This window comes from Eurypyga helias, unplaced genomic scaffold, assembly GCF_000690775.1.
Source record: "Eurypyga helias isolate BGI_N326 unplaced genomic scaffold, ASM69077v1 scaffold5301, whole genome shotgun sequence".
Taxonomy (NCBI): domain Eukaryota; kingdom Metazoa; phylum Chordata; class Aves; order Eurypygiformes; family Eurypygidae; genus Eurypyga; species Eurypyga helias.
In genome coordinates, this window is record NW_010228804.1 from 24,185 (window position 1) to 48,836 (window position 24,652).

At 34.7% G+C, this 24,652-nt stretch overlaps 1 protein-coding gene across 1 annotated transcript in view; it reads left to right on the forward strand.

The window, feature by feature from the left end:
- LOC104515966 (dynein heavy chain 5, axonemal-like) overlaps window positions 1–24,652 on the forward strand; it is a gene marked incomplete at its 5' end in the record, with an annotated part of 55,575 nt that overhangs the window by 23,536 nt on the left and 7,387 nt on the right. Inside the window, 19 exons of the mRNA XM_010160144.1 lie at window positions 536–650; window positions 901–1,077; window positions 3,694–3,897; window positions 5,323–5,502; window positions 6,363–6,500; window positions 7,088–7,223; window positions 8,089–8,405; window positions 9,613–9,768; window positions 10,136–10,318; window positions 14,989–15,232; window positions 16,320–16,434; window positions 16,900–17,090; window positions 18,382–18,503; window positions 19,273–19,422; window positions 20,218–20,463; window positions 21,985–22,204; window positions 22,754–22,959; window positions 23,636–23,839; window positions 24,459–24,652. The exon at window positions 24,459–24,652 is cut by the window's right edge and continues 31 nt beyond it. Of these exons, the coding sequence (XP_010158446.1) occupies window positions 536–650; window positions 901–1,077; window positions 3,694–3,897; window positions 5,323–5,502; window positions 6,363–6,500; window positions 7,088–7,223; window positions 8,089–8,405; window positions 9,613–9,768; window positions 10,136–10,318; window positions 14,989–15,232; window positions 16,320–16,434; window positions 16,900–17,090; window positions 18,382–18,503; window positions 19,273–19,422; window positions 20,218–20,463; window positions 21,985–22,204; window positions 22,754–22,959; window positions 23,636–23,839; window positions 24,459–24,652 (3,498 nt within the window). The remainder of the gene's footprint in view (window positions 1–535; window positions 651–900; window positions 1,078–3,693; window positions 3,898–5,322; window positions 5,503–6,362; window positions 6,501–7,087; window positions 7,224–8,088; window positions 8,406–9,612; window positions 9,769–10,135; window positions 10,319–14,988; window positions 15,233–16,319; window positions 16,435–16,899; window positions 17,091–18,381; window positions 18,504–19,272; window positions 19,423–20,217; window positions 20,464–21,984; window positions 22,205–22,753; window positions 22,960–23,635; window positions 23,840–24,458) is intronic.

The window sequence follows — 24,652 nt, forward strand, 5'->3', positions numbered from 1 at the left end:
GGGGATTTTAATGCTGAATGAGAAAAGTGTTGTCTCAGTGCTACTTTTCTGTTACTCTTTTGGTTGGTTTTGATTTCAATATTTTGATTTTATTAGCCTTTTCAGTATTCTGTTCACACAAGAAATAGTGACCTGAGATATTTCTAGTGATTCTAGTGATCAGGAAGTGCTTTCTTCTGTATAGAACTCAGTCCTTTGAATAGCAGGTTGGAGCTCAACAGGGACGGTGCCATATGTGGAACCAACATACAGGATTTTAATGCAGTGATAAACGCATACTGTTTGAGTTAGAAGTGGTTAAAGATTCAAGCAACATACTCTCTTAATGTAATTCTTTATTGTTTACTTTCTTGATTCTGAAGACATCAGACACTTGTATGAAAGTTCCTGCATAAGTTTTGGGTTTGGTATAAAACAATTTTTGTTAGTGTCCGTTCTGATTGATGTGATTTCTTCTATTGATGGAATAATTTGGAAAGTGCATCGTAGATTACATAGGGAATTACGTGCTGCTTGTTTTGCTTTTTAACTCCAGAATAAATACTGGACTGGAAAAATTGAAAGAGGCCTCTGACTCAGTGGCTGCTCTAAGCAAAGAGCTGGAGATAAAAGAAAAGGAACTTCAAATTGCCAATGAAAAAGCTGACATGGTATGTACAGCCTTCAAAGTGTATTGCTGTTTGATTTTTTTCTTTTCTATTTTGAAAAGATTAATCAAATAGAAGGAAGCAAATTGTTGGGAAAAAAGGGATCTTGGAAACTTGTAACAGTGACAAAAATTGTCTTCAGTTTTCTGGTTCTGTAATTCAACAGAGGAGACTTTACAACAAAAATAAATATTTTTTTTTCCAACTAGGTGTTTTCTTTAACATTGGGCATGTGGGTTTTCTCGCATTCTAGGTATTGAAAGAAGTTACTGTAAAAGCACAGGCTGCTGAGAAGGTGAAGGCTGAAGTTCAGAAAGTGAAAGACAAGGCTCAAGCTATTGTAGACAGTATCTCAGTTGACAAAGCCATTGCTGAAGAGAAGTTGGAAGCTGCAAAGCCTGCTTTGGAAGAGGCAGAAGCAGCCTTGCAGGTTAGTACGTGGACCATGTAAAACATTATTTTACTGCTAAGAAGATGTGCCTCTGGAAACAAATATAAAATTGCAGTTACATTGTGTAACTCATCAGTTGATAGGAAATGTATGCAAATAAATATATATATTTTGAGGCTTTTTAGGTTCAATTTTGTTTTTATTTTTCTGCCTGAATGAAAAACCCAAAATAGGCAGTTTCTCAGAAAAGGGCAAGTTTTAACTTTCATTTGACACTAGAGTTGATGTATGATGTGCTACAGGTTGATATTAGATCAGTAACTGAATGTTGATACTGTTATAAAACAGCTCGTGTGCAATGTGTGAAGAGCCTTCCATGTAAAACCAGTCATAATTCTATCCAAACCTATACCTCCTGTTCTATTTTAAGATTTTACCAATTTATTGAATTTTTAATAAGTTTGCTGATCCACCCTTTTCTGCCTTCCTCCAAAAAAAATGATCTTTTTTCTTATGAGTTGTGGCATTACCCAGATTTCTGTCTTTCACCATGGGACTTCATGTCTTTCAACATAATCTTTTTGTAAAGCTTTTTTAATAGAATGGTAACACTCTGCCCATATCTTTGCATGACATATCATCAGTGGTGAAAAAATTAATTTATTGTTGTTCTTGCATAGTATTTCTGTTTTTAATATCTGGTCATCTGACTGTATAAGAGGATGTCCCTCAAGGCACTTCTGTTGTGAGCAGCAGTAGTGGGATCAGAAGCAAACTTAATACTTGAGGCTAGCAGGGAGCTGGCATCTCAAGAAATACAAAAGAATGAAGATGAAAGCTGAAGGACAGCTAAACCTCAAAGGTTGTTATGTAGATTTACTGGAAGGTTTTCCTTTCCACTTGAGTGGCTGCCAATAGTTGTGATGGAGACTCTTGTGATATTCCTTCAAATCAAAGTCTTCAAAATCTACTGTAAACATGTTTTCATGTACCTTCTGAATGTATGACTTCACTTTGAGGGAGAGGTGTTTGACAACCTCTGACTGCCATGATTCTTGAAAGGCAGAGTAGAAATATCTAAATGAAGACTGATGACGTGACAGCTGATAAGTGGAATAAGAGAGCAAGTCTCGATCATAAGATCCTGATATTTAGCTACAGAAGAAAGGTAAAAAAACCAACATACCCTAGAGGTGAGCAAGCATTCTGACAGGTGAAGAAACAAACAGTGCTAACTGGGCAGTGTCTGAGATAGGAAAAAAGCACCAGTGTCCTGTTCTTCATCTTGCTATAGCTTACTTTCTGATTTTGGCTACAAAGCCAAAACAATACTCCTCGAAGGTTCTGATTCTAATAAATTAAAACCTGGTTTTAAGATTTGAGCATTATTGTGAGACTTCACAACAGGGAAAAGTACTTGGGCTTAATCTTGAAATTCTTACATTTGCTATAATAAATTGCTGTGCCTAAAGGGGAAAGCAAAACTATCATAAAAGCAAGCCTATCAGCATGTATATCTGTATTCTCAGCATGAGTTAATACATTCAGAATTTCCTTTAAGCAAGAAAATCCTCTGTGTGAGTCTGTATAGGGCTGCATATTTCAAAAAGTGTATCTCAGAATCATTATGGATTTGCAAATTTTCATCTAGAGATTCCTGTAATGGAATTCTGCTTTCAATGTAGACAAATGTCTATTCAAATATTTGATAAATATAAAGGTCACTTCCCAGGAAAAAAAAAAGTTTGGTTATTTCACTCCATTTTAAACATATTTTAGGACTGTTAAATGCTACCTTAAGAGACAGGTTGGTACAGAATGGCTTATAAACATTTAAAAATATATAGTGAAATTAAACTTTTAATGTTTGAGTAAGAATTATCAAAGTTCACTAAAAATTAGTTGCACTTTTTCCTGCAATAAATATGGCACATTAAATGCACAACTAGAAGTAAGTAAGTAAATAAATTGAAATTGAATGTAACTCTGTCCACAATTTGGATGGTAGAAAAAAAGCCTGGACTGTATTTCCTAAAAGCCACTACGAAACACTGGTTAAAGTTTACACACAGACATCTGGAAAAACTGCTGAATTATCAGGTGCACACTGAACTGAACAAGCAGCAAAATGTTGAAGGGAAACAATGAGATCAGGTTAATCTGCAATAATTTACAATCCTTTACTTGGAGTATGAACCTAAGTAATTAAAATCTTCCTTTATGAATTCCCAGTGAGGCATGTGCTAGGTTAGAATGAGTCTTCATTTACCAAATATCATCAGAATGTATTTTGCTTTCTAGACTCAGTTTCTGGTCAATAGGTTTGCATTTAAAAAAAAATAGGTAAGATTTCCTTATGTCTCTCTTTTGCTTTTTGTTTTGTCAAAAATATGCATGGCAGTTTTAAGCTTTTACGTGCTGCTGTGGAGGTGGCTGAGCTGATGTTTCCTACTAGTTGCTAGGAGGTGGTTGTGAAAATCTGATTGAAGGATTCTTCTAGTTTCATGCTCTTTTTAGGTAAAATTATTTACAATCAAAAATAATATAAATAATTTTTCTTCTTCAAGGGATTAATTCTGTTGGTGACCTTGTGTTCTATGTGTTATTAAATAAACAATAACAGTAATTGCTTTACCCATTTTTTAAAATTCATAGACAATAAAACCTGCAGATATTGCCACTGTCCGCACACTGGGTCGACCTCCTCACCTCATTATGCGTATCATGGACTGTGTGTTACTGCTCTTCCAGCGAAAAGTGAACAATGTGAAAATTGATCAGGAAAAATGCTGTACCATCCCATCATGGCAAGAGTCTTTGAAACTGATGACAGCAGGGAACTTCTTACAGAACCTACAGGTGCTTTTGCAACCTTTTTTTTCTATTTTTTAACGCAAGAAAACAGGGAAAAGTTTTCTCCGGCGTTCATAGGAGAACAAATTTGCAAGGAGAATCATACACATGATAGACCCGAAATATTAAGGGCTTAAAAATAAGTATGTTATAGTGAACTTGCATCCTTCTAGCAAAGTCAGGTCATAAATCAATTACAGTTTCTTCTAAGTAAGGCAATGAAATTACTTTCAGTGACAAATGATTCAAAGCTTTAAGCATTTGGTTTGAATAGCCATTACTTATATGTTTCATTACAGCTGATAGAAAACATCTTTTTTTCTGGTACCTAACTTTTCATTAATTTTCAGCATTGAAACTTGTGCCATGGCTTGCAAAACAATAGTTGATTATTAGAATGTACAGAATCAGATTTTTTTAAAATTTGGGATTTTCACCTCCATAGCATGTGTCTAGGGAAACGGGAAGAGTAACTGGTGAATAAATCCCTGTTCATAATTTAAACTAATAATATAATGAATAATCTACTCAGAATAAATTGTACCTTGTCCTGCCCCGCTGGATATTTCTGCATTTTGAGGAGTTTACCTAATCTGTCTCTGGTCCAGTGGGAAATCACAGACGGCAGGCATGACCAACTTCGTAAGGTTGATAGTGCCATGGATGCCATTTATGTAGTATTCACATTGCATCTACTCGTAAGGATTTTTAATTTACTGAAGGGCTTCAGCATTACATTGCTTGTGCATAAATAAACCTATTTGTGCTTCAAGGAACAGCTATTTTTCAAGTTCATCAGTCATGGACTTTCATTATACCTTGTAAATAAATCTTTAAAGAAGAGCAAACCTATATAGAGTGTTTGACCATCAAAATATATTTGAGGGAGAAAATTGAGACCTTTTGGGTATGAAAAATGGAAGATATGTTTTTTGGAGAAAAAGGAGGGTCAAAATAAATTCTCAAAATTGAAACACATTCCACTAATGAGATAAGGTAATTTAGGCAGAAGATAGTTGGCTTGCCCTTTGAAAGGACTGACTTATAAAATGTACATTTATGAATCAGAAGTAAAATTTTCCTTTTCTTTTTGAAGATTGATAAATTACTTATTCAGTCTTAAGGAAAATGGAATTTCAAGCAGGACTTCAGTGATACTTTGTATCAACTGTTACCTGTGCAATGGTAATGGATAGTGTAAGATAGTGAAAAACATAAATGAAAGGAAAGTTTTTTTCCATTTTGTAAGGATATAGAACAGAGTGGAATTACTTTGTCAAGCTCTCAAAGATGCATGAGACCGAGAACTTCGTATTAGCTGTTTGTAAGTAACATTTGTGATCTTGTTAGTGTTCTGTATGTGCTGAAATACATATAGGTGTAGTTTGCATATATTACATACATTATGGATATTGCAATTTTTTTTTTTAGCAATTTCCAAAAGATACAATTAATGAAGAAGTGGTAGAACTATTGAGCCCTTATTTTGAAATGGTGGACTATAACATTGAGACAGCGAAGAGAGTGTGTGGGAATGTTGCTGGCCTTTGCTCATGGACCAAAGCTATGGCTGTATTTTTTTCCATTAACAAAGAAGTATTACCTTTAAAGGTAAGTTTGTTAGTCAGTGGGAGGCAGACAAAAACCTTTTGCTCCTTCTCCTTCCCATCTGTGTGCACTTGAGGATTTCATGTGATGGAAACATCAGCTGCCTTATTCCTACTGGTACTGTAGGAATTGATTGTCTTGAAAATATATTTCAAATATACTACGACTTCTAAATTGTCAAAATTATGAAAGAGATTGTGTGGTTTTATGCCTCTGGGACCCTTCAGAATGGGGTTGAAGCAGTTGTCAACTACTTTAATTCCCTATTGCAATTGCTTTACCTTAATTAAGAATGAAGTAGGAAAAACTCGAGATCTGGTTCTTTTAATGACTGTACAGAGACTTTGTTCATCAGTGTTATTTAGAGAAAACCAGGCCTAAATGATTGTTAAAAGGTAAGAATGAAATTTAGGAAGAACATGGTCAAGCATGGTGTTAACACAAAATAATTTTTATTTATAATAGGAATGACAGAGAGGAAAGAAAGATTTGTCATTAGAGGCAGTATTTTTCAGTAGACAAAGCATAATAGTTGGAGAAACCACACAGGTTTCTCGTGGCACCAGCCTTTTTTGCAGGCCAGATCAGACTAACTTTTGTGTCAGATGGAGAATGCTGGTATTCCCAGAAGTTTTTCTAATTATTTTTTCAAATTGATGTTAGGCCAACCGCTGAACTGCAGCTACCTGATAGAAGTTGTTAGTGTCTTGTAACATTCAAATAATAGGTTCTAACAAATCACGAAATCTCTGCTGAGCAGTTTGATTTCAAAATGTAGCACAGTTAAACTCAGCGTTGCATTATAACAAATGCTTTGAGGTGTTGTACGTTGGAATACACTTTTATATTTGTATGCGTCATAGGCTAACTTAGCGATCCAGGAGAATCGCCTAACCTCTGCTATGCTGGATCTGCAGAAAGCTCAAGAAGAACTGGGTGCCAAGCAAGAAGAATTAGATATTGTGCAGGCAGAGTATGAAAAAGCGATGAGAGAAAAACAGGTGAACTGCTCTCTACAGATAAGAAGTTGCCACCCTTACTTTAAGGAAAACAATACATTCTCTCAGTTTCACTATTATTCCTTGGGAAAGATGTTGATGGACAGAGGATAAGATAGAGATACTATTTTAATATCTTTAGAGGCCTCTCTCCTTTGCCACTGGTCCTCTCTCTGGCTCCCTCCTACCTCCTCAAAAACTGTTTTATTTGGATTATTTGTTTAGCACCTACCACTGTAACATCATTTCATTAATGTATGTTATCTGTGTTTAATGTATTTGAATTCTGAGTCGAATTCCCGGAGTTAATAGGTACCAGGAATTTTGCATATCATTTAACATGCATACCATCGTGAAATTTAGGAGCAGAAATATTAAAAGTTGAATCACATTTTGTGACAGATGTTGATAGTTTGTCCGGATACATTTTTTCCATCCTACTTTCCCTCCTTCTCTGCACTGTCGTATAAGTGTTCAGGAACATATTTTTAGCTGGTGTTTAAATACTTGTTTAATTAGATGTACAGCCTTTTCTGGCCTATCAGATACATGACTGTAAACCACATTTCTTGGTATATGTTTTTCTATAGACTTTGCTTGAAGATGCTGAGCATTGCCGCCATAAAATGCAAACTGCTTCAAGTCTTATAAGTGGTTTAGCAGGTGAAAAAGAGAGGTGGACAGAGCAGAGTAAAGAATTTGCCACGCAAACCAAGAGGCTAGTGGGTAAGCTTGTGTCCACACGTCCCAACTTGGAGGGTAGTCAATTGAGTTGTAATGGGTAGCAAAACTGAAAACCTTTGAAATTTAACTTTTACTTTGTATCTTAGCTTCCCTGTGGCTAAAATGAGGGTAATTGTTATTAATTCTCTTGCTAAAGCATTGCTAGGTAAAAAATACAATATTAGACTAAAGTTTATATTAAAAAAAACCCTGTTAACTGAGTGTGTTGTGCATCGGCTTTTTCCTGATGTGTATAATATGCCATGCATACTTGGGACACTGATGTTTTAACTTGACTGATGTTTGTAGGCAGCAGTCCAAAGAGTGCAATATGTTAGCAAGTGCCAATAAAATGTCTATAACTGAGAATACATGTGGAAGAGAGAGAGACTGATATTCAGTCGATGACATCTCTATGTCATTTCTATTTCTATTCTAGAAAGCAATATTTTTTAAATGCAGGTACTAATATTCATAAAATGTCTGTTTCTTAGAAGTTTTATTTTATTTTATCAATATGCACTTTAAAACAAAAGTGCTTTCTAATAAATAATTAGTTTATTAGTTATATCAAGTAAATGAAATTTTTCTGGTCCTTTACTGTGGTCTGAAATTGAATTCTCTGACTTTTGCCTTGAAACACTATAAAGAGCAAATACTGTTCTGTAGGCTGTATTATAGTAGATAAGTTGTATTTTATTTGCTGGTATAATATGTGTATCTATTAACTTACCAAAAATACAGGATACCTTCCCCAGCTACTCTTGAAGTCTATTCAATTCTATTTTTTTGGACTTTTTAGACTTGAAGAAGTCTAAAAAATATTAGTTGTAATTTTTTGTTTTCTTTTTTCCTTTTTCTCTTTAAGGTGATGTACTCTTGGCTACAGCTTTTCTGTCCTATTCTGGCCCTTTTAACCAAGAGTTCCGCAGTCTGCTATTATATGACTGGCAAAAGGAAATGAAAATCCGGAAAATCCCCTTTGGTAACAACTTGAACCTCATAGAAATGTTGACTGATGCTCCAACTATCAGTGAATGGAACCTGCAGGGATTACCAAATGATGACTTATCCATACAGAATGGAATCATTGTCACTAAAGCATCTCGTTATCCTTTATTAATTGATCCACAGGCACAGGGTAAAATTTGGATTAAAAATAAGGAAGGCAGAAATGAGCTTCAGGTAATGGGAATGCTGCTACTTTCAGAATCCCTAGAAACTTAGCAAACAAAACATTACAATTCACTGATACAAATAATACTTATTGAATGCCTTTTATATAAAATGCCTAGTCTGGATATAAAGGACATCTCAGATATATTTTGGTAGATTTTAGATGTAGCTTGAGATGTAGCTATTTTGGTAGATTTGAGATGTAGCTAGACATGGAAATGTACATTTAAATCTTATTAGTACCAGAGAATCTATTTGTTTAATGAATTAATTTTAATAAAAAATAAACTGCTGGAAGACAGGCTGATTATCAGTTATTACTGATAATTTGTGTTGTCTTACAATGGATGTCAGGTACTAAATATTCTGCAAATATACAGGGAAGACAGTATTACAACAGCATAAAGCCTGGGGCAAGATACACCAGTTCAATGCAACATAGGAAAATATGAGAAAGAAAGTCCTTGCTTGCTACAATTATGATTACACTAATAAACCAGCTTTTAAAAAAGATAGTCCTGGAAAAGATAAAGAGGAGTTTTTAAGGGTGATAATAGAGTGGCTCTGAGTGTATTGCTAGGAAACTACTTCCATTCATGTTGATTGTTATCTCAGGGCGGAATCCTTTAATGGCTGCCTAGCTAGTTATATTAAAAAATTATTATTAGACTTCATCTGTGGAACTATAAACAAACTAAGATAAATGTGCTTTGTGTGCATGTTGAAAATTAATCACAATTTTACTAAGGACTACTTTCTAAAGCAAAGACTATTTAATGGCTTTTTCAATATAATCCCCTAATTTTCAAAGAGGGCCAAAAAACCCCAAACAAACTTAAAAAAAGACCCTTAATCTTCGAACTGACCTTGCATTTTGACTTGGGAATTTTATTAAAGATAAAATTGAGGTCATAAAAGGTTCCTGTGAATTTCTGGTCTAGTTTCAGTCAGAAGATATCAAAACTTGCAGTGCTCAATGTTGCTTTGGTTCTACTTTTGTAGTTGAAAACTAGAAGTTTGCATTCAATGAGATCTGAGAATATGGTACAATGATGCTTTTCTTGTGGTCATCTTTGCCTTCATCCTAGTCTAACCATAGGACCATTGGTTTTGGTCAGTAATTTAAATAAAATGAAATAATTTCTAAATATAAACTAAACAAAAATCTTGGTAGCTGGGCATAACATAATATAGAGATTTGTGATTCCATTTTTAGATAACTTCTTTGAATCACAAGTATTTTAGAAATCACTTAGAAGACAGCCTTTCTTTGGGAAGACCTCTTTTAATAGAAGATGTTGGAGAAGAGCTTGACCCAGCACTTGATAATATTTTGGAAAAAAACTTCATTAAAACAGGTTCAGCCAACAAGGTAAAGATAAAACAAATGATCAAATAAGTGGAAACAGCATCCCTTTTGCCCTCAGCAAAAAAAATTAAATTGATTAATGATAAGACCAAAAAAAGTAGTTTAAGATTACAAATTTTTAATATATTTGACAAATAGAGTTCCTTGTCCCTTTGATCCTGAAATTAAAAATTGAAATAATCTGTGAAGGGGTCTTTTGAAGTGTTCCATATATATTATCAACAAACTCTTTGCATCAAGCAAATAATTTAAAGCTGGCTTTTTATGTCGTTGAACAGAAAAATACAGAATGTGTTTACACATGCGGTATCTAAAAGAGTGTGTACTGGTCTGTGATATCTCAAGATTACTTTTTAATACTTTTCTTAAGGTGAAGGTTGGTGATAAGGAAGTAGATGTTATGAATGGCTTCAGACTCTACATTACTACAAAACTGCCAAATCCAGGTTACTCTCCTGAAATTAGTGCTCGAACCTCCATCATTGACTTCACCGTGACCATGAAAGGTCTTGAAAATCAACTCTTAGGAAGAGTCATTCTCACAGAGAAACAGGTTAAAGAATTAATTGCATCTTTTTTCTGTCTCTATATATTACATTTACCTGTAGAAGTTTTTATTTTCCTTTTAATTTATTACTCTCTATTCCCATATTGCAGGGTAACTTTGTGTCTCTCTACTATGATTATTCATAACATAAGCTGTTTATGATGGTTTAAATGCTATCAGAGAAGAAATTGACTCATTCAAGTGAAAGTTTATATTTGTCTTTGTTTCAACTGTGCCATACTCATTTTTCCTATCTGAGTGAGTTATAACCTCGTGAGAATGGCCTGTGAAAAGGAAAAGGGCTTAGAATAAAAACTCATGTTCTGTCTACACACTGTGGTGCTTGTGGCAACATAGCCGTTGCAAAGGATTCAGACTTCATTTCTTTCTTGCTCCAAGGGGAAACGGGCTAACTACCTATTTTGATATTGCAGACATATTAGTTGAGAGAGTCCAAGTTCAGGATGACAATCCCAATAAACATGCCACCAGTAGTTCTGGAGGGAGTCTGGTTGGTATGTTTTGAACCGTTGGACACATCACCCCGGTAACAATAAAGTCAGGCAGTGTTGAAATCAAATAGGACACCATGCATCTATGACTGTGTCTTTACTAATATTTTGGCAAAAGTTTGTTAGCCTTCACTAGACAGGAATGTGTTCCCTTACTGTGGCATTTGTGGAGTTATGACCATCCACCTCTGCCCTATTGTAAGACGTTCCTCCTTAATGACCTCAGTCATCCATCCTGTTAATGTCATTTGGTTGCATTTCATTCCTGATCAGTCCACGGGTCTCATGAGAAAAATCATTCTATGAAAGCTTATATTTTTTCAGCTTCGTTGCACCATCTACTTCACTTCAACCAGCAACAGCTTGTCAACCCACTATGTGATGGAATTACCGCTCTCTGTCTGAAACACACCATGATGTGTATATTCACAAAACCTGGGCCCTGCAATAAAGCACATTCTGCAAGATGATGTTTTATCAGTAAATTCCTCCAGTCATTGCAGTTGCTCTCTGCCTGTTTGGAGGACACAGAAAAGATAGGAGCTTAATTTTTCTCAGAGGGCCAAAGCCATAGGCTGAGTTGGAACCTAGGAGATTCTGATTAGATATTAGGGAAAAAAAACCATTACATTTGAAATGGTCAAAACCAGGAAGCACTTATGCAGGGATGTTGTGGAATCTCCATTCTTGGAGGGTTTCAATTCACAACTGGACATAAGAACTGACCTATTTAGACCTGCTTTGAGCACAGGGTTAGATGAGTTCATTTCTGGAGGTCCCTTCCAAACTAAAATTATTCTACTATTCTATGGTATTCTGTGGTATTCCACTAACTGGGAATGTCTAATGGGTGGACATACTGTGCTCCCTGGACTAGTTTCTCAGAGTGATGTACTTAAAACTTCTTTATTTGTGACTGTCTGGGGATAGTTATTCCAGATAAATGACAACTGTACCACTTGACAGGCAGGGGGGCTTTCATACGATATAGTTACCACCTTTCAGTTTGCTTGGTCTCTGTTTTTACACACTGTGGTTCAAGGTTTCCTGAAGAGTTAATTCAAGACATATCTCACTGCCCCAAACCCTTTTTTTCCTATGATATGATATCTAACTATGCACCTTTGAGAATTTAGGGACTTCCCTGTTAGGTCTGTGCTCTTGCTACCTTCTTGTAGCCTTTGGTAAGGAGGTGGTAGTATTATTTAACTGTGAAACAGTCTGCCAAATTATTTGAGCAGTATGACTGCTTGGTCACATCCATCTTTAGAATGTATGTGTGAAACTTCTGCCCCCAGAAGACAAGACATTATTTATCTAAAATTAGCGTTCTTCAAGGTTTGTATATACATTTATATCCTTCTTGCCATTCCACTGGCTCTAATATGGTTCTGTGCTTAGAATAAATGAGATTTAGATACGCAGTGAGGAAAAGGAGTGTTTACATCACATTATTTAAAGATCCTGCAAAGTCTGACTTTCTGTTCCTCTGTTGACTGGTAGAATCTGTGTGTCATTGGTAGAATCTGTGTCACACACCTCTCAAAGATGTGATTGATTACTGATAAGAATAATGGTACTGATTTCTTCTTCTCCATTGTTTCCATTCAATTGTTAAACCAATTTGCAAGATGTGTGCTAAGCATGAGAAGGTCAAAAGGTAGCTAGTATATCTGTATAAATTTAATTCTGCTTTAGTTCTTAGAATATTTGAGAGAGTCATTACATGTCTGAATGTAGTATAACATACTCTTTCAATTATATGAATGTTTGGATACATTAGCTGTTATGTAAATTGACAAAATCTTGCTTATTTAGTGTTATAGAAATAGATATGTCAGATTAGTAGTGCAGTGATAATATACAAGAACTGCTTATGGCTTTTTGAGTTTTTACATTCGTAGTTCAAGTTTAGTGGCAGATAAAGGTTCAAGTTTTGTAGGGGAATAGTTGATGCAACTGCTTGCACTTGTGAATCACTTTGGGAAAGCATGATATGAGCTATGTAGCAGCTTTTATATTTATGAATATTAACAACATCTAGCATTATTTGGTACAGTCTGTAAAATGATGTCAGCTTGTGAAAGCAATTCCATAAAGCTGGATTTGAAATAGCCTCTTTGGTGCAATTTCCTTGAATTTATATATATGTTAACTTGGCTTAGTCTTTTTTGCATCCTTGGTGTTATGACTAGAAATTTTTGAAGATGTGCAGAAAACTTTTAATTGCCTACTCTTCCCAATCTGCAGAAAGTATTTTAAAAGCCCAATACATGGATTTTTCACTGAGGTTTTAATCTAAGGTTACTTCACTTGCTTTAGTTTGGTCATTCTGTTTCCAACTTGTTTCTCAGGCTCTTCTTGTGAGGAAAGCTTATCTTTCTGGTTTTTAATGCATTGCACTCTAAAATGTGTTTAACCTTTTAAATTGAACTCAGCAAAACATGAAATTTAATTTGGCTCAGAAGGATTCCTCAGCATGGTAATTATTATATTTAATTGGATGCTAACATTCTTTTAATGCTATACTTTTAAAAATTGTTTCTGCTTCATCAAACTTGCATAGTGCTTGTCTTCCTTCATAATTGCTACCTGCTTTTCTTTAGTTCCATTAGGCATCAGTTGATTAAAATGGAGTTAACTGTAGCTTTCTTTTCTTTTTGCTTCAGTTTTTGTCAGAATCTTTTGAATCTGTATGCACATCTTCTAAGTTAGGTGACATTTACATCATTCTATGACAATGGTCCCAATAAATCTTTTTCCTGATGATGATGTTTCTATATGCCTTTTATACAATGACAAGAAGAACCCAAATCTGATAATGAAATGAAGACTAAATTTTAATTTCCTTTTTAAGATAAAATCACTTTCTTTACAAGAACTGAATGCTTGAAATACTTGGGAATGTTATCAGAATGTAGGAGTGAGAAGACCACAAGCTTAGAATGTGGGAAAACAAAAACCCCACCTATTTCAAAAGTTGCAATGATACTGCAAATCTGTATAAATGAAAGCTACTCAGAGGGAGGAGTAAAACCTTTTCTTAAGCCTTGCTGTATTTTCAGGTTCATAATGCCTCTAGTGCTGTATGAGAAATCATGTATTTCTTAGTGTTGTTGCTGTTTCCTTTTAATAGTAGTAGCCTGTCTGCAGTGCTGAGGTGCACTTGGCAAAGGTGGAGTGAACACACAGCTTCCAACTTCTCAGAGAAATTGTTAAAACTAATATTTCTGCCAACTGGTTCACTTACTGTTGATTCATAAGTTTCATATTATCCTTATATTATGAAAGAATCTTAATCCATCCTCTCCCTTTTCCTTTCTTTTTCTTCACTGTATTATAACACATAGTATTGTTACAGTGGCGTGTTGTTATCTCTGAGTGATTAATTTGTAATATGTTTTTAAAGTTTAATTTTAAGAGTAATATAAGAATGATCTGAAACATAAAATGTCTCTGAAGAGCATACTTTTCTAAATATTTGATAGTTTTGTGGGTTTTTTTTTTTTTTTAATGTAAAGCTGTTAACAACTGGTATCCGTCTTTTATATATGACCATGAGAAAACAACATCCAGGTTATATTACTGAAAGTAATCAAATAAATACTTCTAGTGAAGGAACCCCGTTTGCGTTCTACGTGCTTTCTTTTCTTAATCAATGAAGCATTTTAGTGAGAGACTGAATTTGTCCCTATTTGATGGAGGAGTGTTTTAGGTGTACTTCCTGAAATATCTGATGCTTGATTTGTTGACTAAGGATGCTCATTATTACTAAGACTATATTTTCAATACAGTGATTTGAAAACAGGGCATAAATTACGATGGCATTAGATGGGGTAAAATAAAAGCCTATGGCAGGAAGGGCATCTGCACGTGCCTTTGTCTGAAACAGAAAGGGAAGAAAAACAATTACTGTTATGAACTTCTAATTCTACATATCATGCCCTAGTACTGATTGAAAGAATTTATGTAACAGGTTCAGAAACCTGCCAATAGACCTACTGTCAGAAATACCACTGGAATTCTTTTCCCAAATGAGTGACGTTACTCCTAATCTATGCTGTTTTAGTAGTATCAGTACTTTTAAAACTAAATACCTCTTTTATTTTGTTTTTATTTTTAATTACTCTTCCATTTTCTGAATATTACTCTGTATTCCAACAGGAATTAGAGAAAGAAAGAACAGATCTTATTGAAAATGTGACTACAAACAAAAGGAGAATTAAAGACCTAGAAGATAACCTTTTGTTCCGACTTACAAGCACTAAGAGTTCTCTGGCAGATGATGAGAGTCTAATAGTTGTATTGAATAACACGAAGAAGACTGCTGAGGAGGTAACACAGAAACTGCAAACTTCTGCCGAAACTGAAGTACAGATCAACTCAGCCCGCGAAGAGTACAGACCTGGTGAGTGAAGGTAGTAATGAAAGATAAATGACTGGGGCATATGGTTAAAACAGCAATACTTAGAGAGTCAGAGAAATGGTAAGATGAGGTCAGGAAGAACATAATGGGTGGGAAGGACCTCTTCCTGCAAGTAAAATGTATCTAGGAAATGTCATATTGTGCTATGGTAGAGAAGATAGTCGCTGTTATGCGTCATGTGGAATTTATAAAATGGAATGATCTATTCTCTCTCTAGACTTCCCACTGCTCTATATACAAGTTTACCTGTTCATCTAATCTACTGGATAAAAAAACTTCTGTGGGCTTGGTTGTTCTGACATAGCTGTTAAAATGTTGACACTTTTTATGGACTGTCAATGATATCAGTCATTAAGGTATTCAGGTAACTGTATGTTTGAGTTTTAGTGGGCCAGTATAATTGTACATGCTTTTTATAACTCTTTGGATGAATGCTTTATTTATCCTGTCATAGATCCTTAAGTTATTGTAGTCACCACATTTCTTCAGTCTTTTTGGCTTTTAACTGACAGGTGAAAACATGTGAAAAAAGTGAAAAAAATAATGCTCTCTGGAAATAAGTGTTATACCTGCATTTTAGGAAATGTGTGAAGTAGTACAGTTAGTGTACCAGAAATCACTGCAGATTTTGAAAAAACTTTGTATTTAAAACTAAATGACTGCTTATATCAGTGCTGGGTAAGTTAAATCAATATAGTTCGTTTGGCTTTTATATGATTCCTCTAAATGTCTGTAAAAAGAAATGTATTTGGATACTTAAACAGTACTTCAAACTATCTTACTTCTTATATGTTCTACTGATGGTCTGAATATGGCAGTTTAATATCCAGATGCTCTCCAAATATGCTCATATTTCCAAGCTGAGCTTTACATAATATGCATTAATTATAGAAAAGATTTTTTTCTTTACTGATGTATAAATGAGTATTACATTAACCTTTTAATTGTTTTTCTGGCCCTGGAGCAAAGATCTTCAGTTACCATTAGTGTTAAACTCACTGTACTTGTAGAGAGTTAAAGTTTTCTGCTCCACATTTCTACTTGAACAGTCTTGTTTCCTGTCCTTCAGTTGCAACTCGAGGTAGCATCTTATACTTCCTTATTACTGAGATGAGCATGGTCAATGTGATGTATCAGACTTCGCTTCGACAGTTTTTGGGTCTCTTTGACCGCTCCCTAGCCAGGTAATTCAGTTAACAATAAGTATACTTTGTATTTATGCATTCCTGGAAGTGTCTGTAGTACAGTAAAGATTTGTTGTAAACTAATGTCAGAACAAAGAATGTTGTTCATTACAGTCTTGACAGGAATTGTCAGTTTAAATACTCATAAGCCTTTGTCTGTTAGTTACCAAAGGCAAAAAACCTTCATATGTACTTACAGTCCTTACAAATTAGGCATTAGGTAATTAACAACCATTATACTGTGTTGATTATCAGCTATGGAAAAACGTTTGATCAACATTTTTTTTGTTGCTCTTTTAATATGAAAGTTGTTGCTAGTTTGCTGTCTGATATTCTATGTTTCTGATCTATGATTTTTTCATGATTTGAAAATTCTGAATTAAGGGGTTTTTGCCTTTTACGTAGTGTTTCCTTTAATAAAGCCTATGCAAATCAACATTCAACTGCAGACCTTTCTTTCAACAGGTCTACCAAGAGCCCTATAACTAGCAAAAGGATTACTATAATTATTGAACATATGACATATGAAGTGTTCAAATATGCTGCCCGAGGACTCTATGAGGAGCACAAATTTCTTTTTGCATTATTACTTACATTAAAGATTGATATACAAAGAAACAGAGTGAAGCATGAAGAATTTCTGACACTTATTAAAGGTTGTAACTACAGAACAATTCTAAGTATAGCACATATATTACTATAGAAACTTTGTGAACTGTAGTTATATCTCCTAGACAATCTGCTTTTTCCTTTTGCACATGAGAAGCCAGTCAATTGGATGAATGTATGCTTAACATTCTGTGCTGGTGACAGACAGCATTTTATGGCAGGTCTAATTTATAGCAGCAAATTGAATATTGATAAATATAACTTTGAGAATTGTGAGAATTTAAAGGAAAATTAAGTATCCTTTCAGTCAATGTTTACGTCTGCTGCTTAAATACTACCACGTATGTGTTTGACTTAGAAAAATTATTATTGTACTAAAAATCATTTAGTTTATTTGGTAACTGCAGGAGGACGAGCGATCAAACAGGAACAGAAAGTGAGAGTAACGGATTAAACATGTATCAGACTCTTATGGGAGTGTGCTTCGTGTTATTCTGAATGTTATTCATAAAGCTCATGACTTCAGTCTTAACTGCATCCAAACACTGTGTGTCTTCACGTGAAAGCTTGGAGTAATTTTCTATTACCTTTCCAAGATACCTAATTTTCCAGGCAACATTTATTTATGGATTATAACTGTTGATTTTTCCATGTTGAATTTTCCAAATGTCTTCTCCCAACAAACACTTATTCTAGGCACATTGCACAAAGAAATAGTAAATCCTTAAAGAGAAACTGTTTGACAGAGATTAAGGTACATCATAAAAAAATTTAGTATCAACTAGTCAGACTAAAACATCTTCTTCATCAAAGATGGCATGAGTTTATCAGGTAGAAAACCCCTGTAGCTTCATGATTAAAAATCTGGATTCATGTAGCTTGTGTTTCCTTTTTATTTTGTTTCCTTTCTTTTAGCTTCAGCTGAATTCTAAGGAAGGGGAACATACATCTTGGCAAAGTAATTACATTGTCTACAACAACATAAAATCAAAGAAAAAAAAATTGAAATTAAGCTGCTTCATTTTATTTCTTCACAAACTCAAGCATATTTTACAGTAAAAAATAGATGTAGCTTGTAAGGAGAAGCTGTTAGAGATTAAAAAAAAGTAAGATTATATTATTAAGTTATATTAAGTACTAAGATGAAAAATAAGACCTAAAAATAAATTCTGTATGTCACCTAACTCAAATTTCTTTATCATTGTTCTTAGATATTAAATAGTCTTTCTTCAGGCTGGGAAGACAGTCATGTGAAATAATCTTGCAGTCCATTTTTTTTTTTTGTCTTCTGTGTGTCTCCAACAGTTCAGATTATAACTACTTCCTAATTTCTTGCAGGTGGTGCTTCCCTAGACCTTAAAGCTTGTCCTCCTAAGCCAGCTAAATGGATTCTGGATATGACTTGGCTGAACTTGGTGGAGCTCAGTAAGCTTAAACAATTTTCAGATATTCTGGATCAAGTAAGTAAGAACTTCTTACAATGAACCTCTTGTTTGACAGTGATCATCTGGTAATGATCAAGGCATGTGGTAGAAAACTGGTTTATTTTATAGAACAGAATGTAACTCTCCCTGACTGCATAGCAAGCTGTATTGGTAAAAAGTCTTAAACCCCAGGAAAATAAGAAGAAATTAGAACATTTCACACCCTAGATAATTATTATACTTTCAGATTGCTATTATCCAATTCACATATTGCAACTTGAATCTTCCTTTTGTTGCTAGATATACTTGCATCCCTGTTAGGCTTCTCTGTTGTGTTTTCTTACACTGCATTTTATGATCCTTCTTCCAGTATTTCTCTGATTACATGGAGTAAGAGTTAAGCTAATGGAGTAAATAAACAGCATTTGGTATATGTGAAGAGTACCTTCTGAACAGTCATGTGGGGAGCACCTAGTGTTCTCAGAGCTCTTTCTGGGCCTAGATATCTGTGTTCTGACCTTGCTCTGCCATTATGTCATTAATGGAAAATACTGAGTAGTGGTTCATTTTTTCAGAATATGAATACTTAAGGGAATTCTTGCATTCTACAATTTTGTAGAACAAAATCTGAAAGCTTATCCTTCCTTTTTTTAATAGCCCTACTGAATCTGTGTACTAACACTGCTAAACAAGTTCCTGTGTGTGGATTATATGCCTGAGCCTCATTAAAGCTTGTGACCTAGTGGTGGTTGAAATGTGACTTATCTGTTTAGTGAGATTTACTCCTTTGATGGTATAACTGCAGATTTCCAGAGAAGAGAAACAGTGGAAAAGCTGGTTTGATAGTGAGAATCCTGAAGAAGAACAGGTTCCTTGTGGTTATGGTCAATCCCTGGACTGCTTCGGACATCTTCTTCTTATCAGATCTTGGTGTCCTGACAGGACCATAGCTCAGGTACATTTATATAGCCAACATACTCTATTTAGATGTTAGAATATAACACCTGAATAATAATATAACAAATGAATAATAGTTACAGGATTACAGTTCAGTGCTTTTTTTATTTAATGCTAAACTTTTTTGTAACGGACATTTACATTGCTTTTCTGTAGTTGTTTTCAGACAATTAATGCATTTGTTAGGAAGAAGGAACAACAATCTAACAGTTTTCAAAATAAATTAATAAGGAATAACAGAGATGGTGTTCAACTGTTCCTTTGGATCGTCTACTTAGTGACATTTATTTTCATTATTACTACTATTAATTCATTGGATTTTTAAGCATGAAGATGGGAAAGACCTAACACCTTTGAAGCATTACTTCTTCCATCCTTTCCTCCTTTTTTCTATAGTATTTGGAAAGGAATGCTAGATTTTAAGTTTAGGAATTGTGCTATGTAATGGACATACTATCTTCAAGTCCTTAAAATCTTTCTAAATGTTTAGTAACTTTACTATTTTTATTATATTCTAATTATAGGTATTGTATGTAACAATACATGCAGATATATAAGTATATAGAATAGTTATTTTTCAAGTTTTATCTGGCATTATAAGGCTGTAAGAAATAACACCTTCAAAGACAGTATGGTATTAACAGGTAAAACCAAATTTGTTGCATATTTGTATTTCTGCTATAAATTCATAGCAGCCTTTGCTCTTGACTTTAGTTATTGGTTGTGTTTACACTGGGAAGAAAATAGTATTAAATTATTATGTCACAAATTATATTTACTCTTTTTAATATAGGCAAGAAAATACATCATTGACACTATGGGGGAGAAGTATGCAGAGGGAGTCATCCTGGACTTGGAGAAGACATGGGAAGAGTCAGATCCACGCACTCCTCTCATATGCTTTCTTTCCATGGGCTCTGATCCTACAGACTCAATTATTGCTTTGGGAAAAAGACTGAAGACAGAGACACGTTATGTTTCCATGGGCCAGGGCCAAGAAATCCATGCTCGTAAACTTCTACAGCAGACAATGGCACACGTAAGAGACACAAATCTGAATGTTTTTTTGCAACTGTGTGAAAAGCTGGGAAATGAAATCCTGTCATGAAATAAAGTTGTTTGGTGGGTAGTTAATGCTGATGCAAGAATCTATACTGATTTATATAAATAAGTGTTGTAAGCAATAGAAATGTCTTTTCATAGTAATTTAATTTACCATAACAAGCTTTTTGATACTGTGCAGACATCAGGGTTTTTCATATAAAATGTAGTTTTTGTTGTAGGTTTTTGACTGATGAACATAGCTGAATTGATTGTTTGTATTGCATGAATATTAAATACTCTTCAGCAAGCATTTCACAATATTTTTCCATATTGTACTTCTAGTAATACAAACATGCTTTGTTAAATGAAGACATTTAATTCCAAATATACTCTTGATAGTTACATAACCTTGAAAAAAAACCAGGGCTGTATAGCAAAATGTTTTGTATTGCTGTAATTTAGATTTTGACTTGGGATGAACAGTATTGATAGTACATGTATTTTACAATTGTAACATGGAAAAATTAAAGAATAAAATTTCCTGTATGAGAAATAACAATTGAACTGCTCCAATTTGGCAGTCTTTGCCCATCAGGTGGTAGTACTGCTATGCCTGCTGGTGTGAACAGATTCAACTTCTTGCTCTCCTTATGAGCTTATTCCCTGTCTGTGTAACCAGTTTTCCTCTGTTTTTTTGCCTCAGATTCTTGTTTGACAACTTCACATTAAGAGCTAATTAGGAGATCAGATGAGAAGAAACTCACTGAAAAGGTCTCCTTTTGTTTAGTTAAGAGCAATTCAGTTAATTTTCCTCACTGTCTCACCCTCTTAATGAAGAGGTATATGAGATGTCTATATGAAGTATGGTAATTCATATGAGAAAGTTTGGTATCAGTTGATGGCAACAGATTAATTAAGTATGTATATTTGGTTATTTTCCAAGCCTGTGACACTTGTGAGGAACACGGTTTAGGAGCTTGCTCTATGGAGCGGCTTCTGAGCTCCCTTATGTAAGTCAGGGTTTATCAGTGTTTATCAGCACTATTATCATGTTCAGATATGTTTTAAATATACTGAAACTGAAAAGGTAGGCACTGCTGGATAGAGCAGGTTGGACAAGTAAAGACCACTTGTTTAGATGCTGAAAACAAACAAGCTAATAAACCTCCAGAAAGAACAGTCCAAAACTTTGCTCACATGAGCTTTCTTTTGAAGGAAAAGTACCTTGTTAATTGCATGTGTACTATTACTATGGATACTGGTCTCTGTCCATTAAATGTCCATGAAATCAAATGATTCAGGCCTTAGTTTTGAATTCATGAACCAATGGTGCAAAATTGACTCTGTAGGATTTCTTTCTTTAACAGCTCTGTTAAGCACTTAAACGTGCTATATTTTGCCGTACCTTAGATGTTTGCTTTGTTCCTAACCTACAGCATAGACAAATAGTGATAGTAGTTTGTAAATGATGCTGATAACATTTTATTTGTGGGGTTTTTTTTTTTTTTTAAATTAGGGAGGCTGGGCACTTCTGCAAAACTGCCACCTTGGACTTGACTTTTTGGGTGAATTGATGGACACTGTAATAGAGACAGAGACTGTCCATGAAAGCTTTCGACTGTGGATCACAACTGACATTCACAAACAGTTCCCCATCACCCTTCTTCAAATGTCTATTAAGTTTACCTATGAACCACCACAAGGACTCAGAGCTGGATTAAAGAGAACATGTAGTGGTGAGTGCTAGTGTGATAATGATTTAAAATTCAATTTTGCTTACTTTTGAACTCTCTGTTGTTGTCACGTGGTCACATTGTAGCCACTGATAGTAGGTGTAAGCTAGTATGAGAAACTGATGATAATGATGCCAGGACACATCTTGATCCTTAGTTTGAGCTAAAAGTTGTGAAAATTAAAAGGAAGAGATCTGCTGAAGTTCTATTGCCAGAACTGATCGGACAGCAAGACAGGAAATGCTATTTCTTTTCTCAGAAGTTGGCTTCTAATATCGCAGTTTAAAGTGTTTACATTTTTAATCTTCATCTTTTGGCAGATATGTTAATCTCTGTTGGCTATTAAGTGCTTTTTATATATATAATATATATAAAATAGAAAACATATAAAAGTGAAAGAGTCTGTGCAGAAAACAATTTAATGTGAATTCAGCTATCAGTAACTTGTGGTTTTTTTTTTCCTGTGTATCTCTACAAGTAATGTTTTAGCACTGATTTGAAGTAGTTTTGAAAAATACTGTGTTTCTTATATAGCCCACTTATAATCCATAGGTGTCAGCCAGGATTTACTGGATGTCAGTGACATGGTACAGTGGAAACCAATGTTGTATGCTGTAGCCTTTCTTCATTCCACTGTTCAAGAAAGACGCAAATTTGGATCTCTGGGTTGGAATATACCCTATGAGTTTAATCAAACTGATTTCAATGCTACTGTGCAGTTCCTTCAAAACCATTTGGATAGCATGGATACCAAGAAGGTAGTTATTATTTTTGTGAGGAAGGTGATTAGGATGATGGATATTTGTAGTAACGGCATATATATACATGGTTCCCAATGACTGAAACACAAACATGATTTAAAATTATTATTTTGTTTCTTCCCACAAGCATTCAACATTCCAATATTAAGAAATGCAGCAATTAGCATTTGATAAATTATCCCATAGTTAAAAATGAACCACTCTGTTTAAAATATTCTTTTGTTTAAGTCTATCTTGAGTAAAAATAATAATATTTGGCTCCTCCAATCTATCTTGGCAGCATAAAGAAACAGAAAGTGGCTTTAAATGACTATGTAAGATTTCCACTTCCATTCTTCAATTTCCTGTGGTCAGTTGTCATATAGAGATCTGCGGCAGATCACCTCGCAATTGGCATTTTAAATGATGTTGAAAGCATGATTGGAATGTAGCTATATTCCATCTTGTCCAGATGCCAGAATAGTCTTTTGAATTGTCAACAAATTCTATTTCGAGAAATCCTTGAAGGCATTCTGGGAATGCAGGGTTATTAGAAAAAGGAGTAGTGAGAAAATAACTTCCTTTCCGAAGGGACAGAGATACAGAACTTGGTATATCAGTTGTTCTTACTAAGCGAGATGTAAACAGGTGAGAAGAAGACTAGCTAAATTCAGTGTTTTCTGCTTGGTTTTAGGGGATCTCCTGGAGTACTGTTTGTTACATGATAGGTGAGATCCAGTATGGTGGCCGTGTGACGGATGACTATGATAAAAGACTCATGAACACTTTTGTAAAGGTTTGGTTCAGTGAAAATACATTCAGTCAGGAATTCAGCTTCTACAAAGGATACAGCATACCCAAATGTACTACAGTGGATCAATACCTTCAGTACATACAGGTTGGTAAATGAAAGCTTTTCAACACACAAAAAAATCCCAATTCACTTGGTTCTCACAAGTTCCTGAATCCCTGTATTTTGTCTTTTGTTCTGAGTAGCTGTATTTTATATTTTTTCACAGATTCTTTATTGCTGTCTAACAGTCTGCATATCTGTTAGTGACAACTAATTGTCATCATCAACGTTAGCATTGTCATGACAGGAATGTTTTCTTTTTCATGTGATTTTTCTTAAGGGACATGCCTGAAGACATACAGTTAATAAAGAGGACAAAGAATCAAGTCCAGACATGGGTACCACTTCACAGAAATAAAAAGTGTAGCTATATGAAAGTACAAGCTGACTATTTAAGTAGCTTATAGAGGTTAAAACTTAATTTGCTGTTAACCTTGGTGTGATTTAGGCTGTGTCATGATAAATAGATCACAACAAGTTGTTTACCTTAAGACTGTTTGAAGAGATCTAGCCTCTTACTTTACAATATAAAAGCTGGGGTTTCTTTTGGTATTTCCTATTTAGTTTTGTTGAGTGGATTTTTGGGTTGTGGTTTTTTTTTGGGCTTTTTTGTTAGGTTATAAATACATCTCCAATTGTGCTCTTTTTATATGTTACTTTGTAGAGTCTTCCTGCTTACGACACACCAGAGGTGTTTGGTTTGCACCCCAATGCGGATATCACTTACCAAAGTAAACTTTCTAAGGATGTATTGGACATCATCCTCAGTATTCAGCCTAAAGATAGCTCTGGTGGAGGAGGTGAAACCCGAGAGGCAGTTGTAGCCAGACTGGCTGATGATATGCTGGAAAAGCTTCC